This window comes from Ptychodera flava, chromosome 6 (assembly GCF_041260155.1).
Source record: "Ptychodera flava strain L36383 chromosome 6, AS_Pfla_20210202, whole genome shotgun sequence".
In the NCBI taxonomy this organism is placed as follows: domain Eukaryota; kingdom Metazoa; phylum Hemichordata; class Enteropneusta; family Ptychoderidae; genus Ptychodera; species Ptychodera flava.
Window position 1 is genome coordinate 43,815,040 of NC_091933.1, and position 7,464 is coordinate 43,822,503.

Consider the following 7,464-nt stretch of genomic DNA (forward strand, 5'->3'; position numbering starts at 1 on the left):
CACGATTTCAACTCGTCAGCCACAGAATCATATTTAGGAAAATTTACTCACTGGACGTAAGAAGAAAGAGAGTCAGGTGATCATGGCAACTTGAATAGCACGAAATCGACAATCTACCAAATATAAGTCTCTGCATTCTTGAGTAAACGAACATGTTATAGTCACTGCATTTCCCTAGTTGGACGGACGTGCAGCTTAATTCTCGAATTGAACGAAGGACGATCCAAACACATCAAAAGTATTATCAGACATGATGCAGCCACGACAAGGTAAATGAATCGTTCATCGGAATCTCCGCTTCTACTTCAGCCTATTTTAATTAGTTTTAAATCCCGTAGGTCTAAAATAATCGCAAAAAGGTTCGCATTGTTTGCTTTATTTTTATTTCGGAGATCTTTTATTCATAAAGCCCCCTTTTAACCTTAAAATTCCATGATACTGTATAATTTGAAGCATGCTCTTTCCAGTTTTAAGAGTGTATGGCAGTCTCCTTGTTGTTGCCACTGATTTTAAATAACGCTGAGCCTGGATTTTTAAAAATATCCCTGAGAAGTTTGTTTCATAAATCATTGAAATTGTATTTCCTTATATTACACATTCGTTCTTTAGCCCTAAAAACGACTCGTGTTCTTTCGTCGACGGTCGCAAAATCACATTCAGGGGGGGTGGGGGGTGGGTGGGGTCATAATTTAAGGAACATCCGATGCACACATCCATACAAGGGATCATGGAGGATTGTCTTATGTGCTAAAATCTATTAAAGAGGTCGCAAAGCATTATCTTATTCATGAACCTTACAGTCGCTAAATCATTTATCCCTTGTGTGCTTGACTCATTTGCATGTCTATGACGTCACACGGTCTACGGCTTGCAACAGGAGATCTGTTCTCCCCGAGTTAGGCTATGGTTAGGCCTACAATTTTTATCATGTGTCTGACCGGCGAAATGACAAAATTGGCACTATTGTAGAAACCCCTAAGCCATGCAACTGTTGCTAGGAAAATTGAAGCCGTTAGTATTGCCTCCGAGTCCAGCACGGTCTTTTGGTCGAGAGAGCTATTATGAACATATTTTCGTATGATCTAAAATGTCCAGCTGCATTGAGTGATTCGATTATTGCATTACTAAAATACATCTCACGAGACTGGAACATTACGTCGCGTCATCTCTAGGAAGGTATGCGAGTCGAACAGACACTGCCGTAGATTCTGTCTCGCGCTGACGAATCTCTGGGTCATAGGTCACCATCTCTGCGTGGGTTCAAACCAGGAAGTACAGTACTTACATGAAATAGAAGCGAGCTGTTGAAAGAGAGCGACATTTTCCCTAGATTACAGAGATTATTTGCTTCATTGTTGCACACTACCGCCAGTGTATGGGTACTCGAGTGTGAGGATTCATCGAGCGTAAGTATGGTATTTACAGTTCATGTTTTACATCACCAAACGTTTGAGTAACGGTCTCAGGTCGAACAAAGCAGAACGAATGTTACCGATGCTTTTCACCCACTGCCACACAGACACGTCTGTTTTGCAGTTTCGCTTATTTCTCCCCTTTCTGTCTTCTCGTCTATTCGTACTCGGACCCTTCTGTTCAGACCGAGCAAGAGATTTCGCCAAAAAATTTATTCTGAGGACGGGTTCAACAGCTGAGGCTGTTAGATTTGTTTACATTTGTCCGCTGTGAATGGATTTACACGAGCCGCAACCACTGACACATACTGAAGGTTCCACTGTTGACATGACTCATAGTTTCGAGGAAATGCCATATCGAAACTGCTTTATGAATACGCTGAGCTTAAGTAATTTCCGTTATTCGAACATTCTGGCGTGGCTTTCTTCCGTTTCATGCAACTGACGGCATCGGGCATTTTATAATGTATGGCCTGACATGACCTTGGCTTGCGTGTGTGCGGGTAACCGCTGAGTAACCGCCGACATCGAGCGCCCGCTATCGGCGATAATGTGTAATCTGCCTGGGAACCGCAAGGCCGAGAAGAAAGTCAGAATACTGCCGGTTTACAGAAAGTTTAATTCAAGCCTACTCCTTCCTTTTGCATCAAATGGTAACAATCGTTTTAGAGTATTCTCTGTCCTGTCCACATCTATTTCAATTTAACATTTGTACGCACTTTATACCCTTCAGAGCAAGCCCGCCATGCAAATACTTGGACTCAATGGTCTGTCAATCCCTATCAAACATTTTCAAAGCCAGCGTTCTTCAGATAAATCATTGTAAATTTCAAGTACAAGAATCTTCATTCTTCATTAGTTTTGGTGTTGAATAAATAACGATCACGTGTTTCCTGTCTGATTCTTGCTGCTCGGATATCACAGCTAGTTTTCATAAAGTTTTCGCATACGGAGATGAGATAAACATACATTTTTAGTCACTACCGAACTTTTGCTCAATATTCAAGGAATACGCGGTCAGTTAAGGGCAAAAATGCTAAAGCTCGAGAATATTTGTGGTATGCATCAATGTACAACGGTCTTGAACACTAACACTGGTAGTGGTATACACACAATGGTTTCGAGTGAAGTGAATATAATGCAGCGTCTTATGCGTTGGGTGGGTCAATATGACGTCATCTCTCTTAATGATTGTCGAGGTTTATATACAGTGAACAAATTGTATCAGGTAGGTGCATTGAACCATTTTTGTGAGGGCATTGGACGATGGGTTGAACTATGGACCTTACAGCCATCTATCTGAGTCTATGGTTTGGCAGCTGCGGCGCCACGATTGAAATTACCAGTCTCACATATAGTTTGTGCGTTGCTGCTGTTGCAGCCTGTCTGAGTCGTTAATGTCTTTTCTGGTGTTCCTCCTGACATAGGCAATCGCCAATTTCGATGTATTTTGTCATTCCTGGAAGCGTAATTTTTGAGAATAAAATCTTATTTCCGAACAAGTGTTCATTTTTACATTAATGAGAGCAATGACGTAATGGCAAACAGCCGTATTATTCTACGTCAAAGACGTATTTTCATTTATCATCACAGGACGGTCTGTGGAATCGAGAAAGGAAATTCCCTTAGGTCTTATCAAACATGTGTCTCCTATGATTTTGCCAAATTTTGCCGTTTTTAATGATTAACAGAAAATGAAAAGGCTTATCAATCCTGAACGACATACCGTATTTTCTGAAGGCATGTTAACGGTAAAAATATTTTTTTTTCCAAAGTCTTGCTATATGATTGCAACCGTGACATTAAAAGGAATTCTCAAAAATGGTATTTATATCCTTGATTGTGTAAAGAAAGGGTTTCAAATCTGACACGTACCCCCATAATAAATGAACCAAAAGAATGATAGTTCTTTAGCTTTTAGGAATGCGTGTTCGTATTCAGTCATGCTGGACCTGGTATCAGCGATAAATTTAACATTGAAAGCACGATATTTATTTACAGGACATTGGTTATCGAAACCCACCCACTGCGATACCTTTCAAGCCGTCGTTGCCATGGATGCCTCCTCATTGCACCAGACAGACGACGACGTGACATCAACTTTGACCTTTCATGACCGCGAAAATGCACCGACCATCCTGAAAAACCTGCTTGACTTTTACAACGAGCGTGAGCTATCCGACCTGACGATAGTGGTTCAAGGACAAGAGTTCCCGTGTCATCGTTGTGTCTTAGCGTGCGTTAGTCCCTACTTCAAAGCCATGTTCAATAGCGGTATGATGGAGAGTCTGTCAGCGAAAGTGACCTTGAGTGACGTTGAACCGATAGCCATCAGAGTCGTCCTTGACTACGTGTACACCTCTAGAGTGACAGTGAACGAGGGAAACGTAGAACAATTGATACACGCTGCATGCATGTTCCAGATGGACTCTCTCTTCAAATTCTGCTGTTCGTTTTTGAAAGGGCACTTGAACCCGCTCAACTGTTTCAGGATACGAGAGTTGGCCGACACATATTCCAGCGACGAGCTCAAAGAAGTCGCAACTGTGTTCATTTTGCAGAATTTTTGTCAGGTCTGTGCGACCGATGAGTTTCTCCATCTTAGCAAAGATGCCCTGGTCTCGTACTTGTCGGACGATGAGGTCATCGTAGAGGACGAAGAAAAACTCTGCAAAGCTCTGATCAGGTGGGTAGAGCACGATGTAACGGAGCGAGGCAAATTCCTGGCCAGGCTAATCAAATTTGTCAACGTCACCAAGTTAGAGCGATTCTATATAGAGACTTTGCTGCAGGAAAACGAACTGGTGAAAAGTCAAGAAAAGCTGCAGCAGGTTCTTGAGAACAGACCGAAGACGTTTCGCGGATTCGATGCGAACGATTCCAGATGTGAAAGCGTCGTTGTACTCAGCGCCACCGCCGGCAGATACAGATGTACCTGCCCGGACCTCTACGAGTACGACACGATTCGTAAGACTCTGACCCACTACGGCAGCATCAAGGAAATCCACGTTGAGGGCGGCATGTCGTCTGTCACGGTCATGGATGGCAACAGGACCTGCGTTCTAACGGGACAAGATTCCGTGTGGCATCTTGAAGGGACTAAAAAAGGTTGGGTGAAAATGCAAACCAACGTGGAGCATTACGGTGGTACCGTAGCAACAATTGACGAAAGGCTGTATGTTGTCGAAAACAGCGGTACATCGGCCAACGTACTTACCCTGGAAGAAGATTTCAATTGGCAATCCGTGACAACCTTACCTCACGGAAACTGTCACGCCACCATAGTTGTATCGGACGGAAAACTCTACGTGATTGGAGGACAGCGAAGCCCGTACAACCAATGCTACGATCCCGAACTAGATACCTGGAAGGAACTGAGACCTGCCCCATTGCAGTTTTTCAGCTGTCCGGGTGTTGCACTCAACAGTTTCATCTACATTATTGGTGTTTACTGTCCGAAGAAGAAAGAAGAAAGTGCCGTACTGCGGTACGATCCAAGCATTAACGACTGGTGTCAGGTGTCAAGCCTAGCCATACCTGGCAAGCAGATCGGTGCCGTTGCTTGCAATGGAGTCCTATATTCCTTCTCCACAACCCACGAAGAGCCTTGGTCCGAAGGAAAGAGACTGCTTCAAATACAAAGATATAATCCATCTCAGAATGTCTGGAGTTGTACGTTCCGTGACAGTTTCAGCATCAGTAATCCAGATCACGGCATGTGTTTTCTTTCCTACAAACACTATCGTAGTGTGAAGATACTCATGGAAAAGGCGTTGGAAAATCTATGATGACGATATGTTGATTCCACAGGAGTCGTATTGGCAATACCACAACTCAGACCCGAATCCTTGTCTATAACCGTAGAAGTGTTGCCGATTCACGTATGGGCGACGTTTAATTGATCGGACCCCCTGAACCTTTTGAATGTGTTGTCAAACTTTTCATGGGCAAAATCGCAAAAACTTCGAGTTTAGATGCTCTGTAAATATTCAGGAAGTAGCGACGTTAACTTCTGTCTCAAACTCTCAAATCTATATTCGGATATCGATATAGACGAAACGTCCCTTTTGAAACAAGGGCAATTCTTCAGTGTAGCGATTTCACTCCTTGCTTTTCCATGGAAATTGGTTGTAATATGTTGTTCCTCAAGCACGTAAAACAAAAGCTGAGTTACAGATGTTGACGTGCAAGTACCGGCCTGGACAAGCAGTTTGCTAATTGGAGGGTCGAGAGTTATGACAAGTAACGCCTCGCTCTACTGTACAAGTTATGTCACGGTTCGCTGTGGCAATGACCTTGACAATGTTTTACAACGGCAAAGTGTAATTTTCCTTTTAGTTTGTGATGTAGATTTGAAAGTGTTTGTAAAAAAGCGCGGCGGACGCTACATCGAGTACACTGTGTTTCTGTAATGCTTTAAAATAAACGCTGAAATATTTACTTGTGAGTGACGTGATAATTATTGTATGACGAAAGATTTGCAGATTGCTGTTGAAGGTTTCATGTATGGTTTACAAGATTACATTTTGGTATCCGCCGCACGTCGCTGTTGTCACAACACAGCTTGCCCAATTCCGACTAATTTTAGTCAACAAATACGCTGGCATGGGTTGAGACTGAAATTTATAAATGTTTTTAAAAGAAGTGCAGTTCATAATTATTTTACTAATTTATTTGGCAATGTCTACCCCAACAGTTCTCATATAACACAATATTTAGCATCGTATACGTACATTTTGTCTTGCTTAAATTATATCAATGCAACGACCGGTCAAATTAGTGCCTGTCACTATACTGTCCATATCTTTGACATTAGTGATTTAGCGCCATCAAAGGCGTTAGTAAGTCTTAGGCTACGATCGTTGACCGTCGGAAAGGCTCGTTGTTTGTTTGTTTGTTAACGAAATTTCGTTCAAGAGAATACAGATAGATTCATAACAGTCGTAATTAAACAGAATTGAGCTACAACACTTTCAGAATGACAAACGTAATCTTATGCTGCTTTGCTATAAGTATATGGTAAAGTATATTCCATCATAATAATAAGTGTACGGTAAAGAATATTCCATCATAATAATAAGTGTATGGTAAAGTATATTCCATCATAATAATAAGTGTATGGTAAAGAATATTCCATCATAATAATAAGTGTATGGTAAAGAATATTCCATCATAATAATAAGTGTATGGTAAAGTATATTCCATCATAATAATAAGTGTATGGTAAAGAATATTCCATCATAATAATAAGTGTATGGTAAAGTATATTCCATCATAATAATAAGTGTATGGTAAAGATATTCCATCATAATAATAAGTGTATGGTAAAGTATATTCCATCATAATAATAAGTGTATGGTAAAGAATATTCCATCATAATATAAGTGTATGGTAAAGTATATTCCATCATAATAATAAGTGTATGGTAAAGTATATTCCATCATAATAATAAGTGTATGGTAAAGTATATTCCATCATCATAATAAGTGTATGGTAAAGTATATTCCATCATAATAATAAGTGTATGGTAAAGTATATTCCATCATAATAATAAGTGTATGGTAAAGTATATTCCATCATAATAATAAGTGTATGGTAAAGTATATTCCATCATAATAATAAGTGTATGGTAAAGTATATTCCATCATAATAATAAGTGTATGGTTAAGAATATTCCATCATGATAATAAGTGTATGGTAAAGAATATTCCATCATAATAATAAGTGTATGGTAAAGTATATTCCATCATAATAATAAGTGTATGGTAAAGTATATTCCATCATGATAATAAGTGTATGGTAAAGTATATTCCATCATGATAATAAGTGTATGGTAAAGAATATTCCATCATGATAATAAGTGTATGGTAAAGTATATTCCACCATAATAATAAGTGTATGGTAAAGAATATTCCATCATGATAATAAGTGTATGGTAAAGTATATTCCATCATCATAATAAGTGTATGGTAAAGTATATTCCATCATAATAATAAGTGTATGGTAAAGTATATTCCATCATAATAATAAGTGTATGGTAAAGAATATTCCA

At 39.9% G+C, this 7,464-nt stretch overlaps 1 protein-coding gene across 1 annotated transcript; it reads left to right on the top strand.

Moving 5' to 3' along the window:
* Positions 1-1,254: 1,254 nt before the first annotated feature.
* LOC139135904 (kelch-like protein diablo) lies at positions 1,255-5,852 on the top strand. Its single transcript, XM_070703681.1, has 2 exons — positions 1,255-1,406; positions 3,414-5,852. Exon 2 carries the CDS (start codon positions 3,467-3,469, stop codon positions 5,198-5,200), a length of 1,734 nt encoding a protein of 577 aa, XP_070559782.1. The 5' UTR covers positions 1,255-1,406; positions 3,414-3,466; the 3' UTR covers positions 5,201-5,852.
* The last annotated feature ends 1,612 nt before the right edge of the window (positions 5,853-7,464 follow it).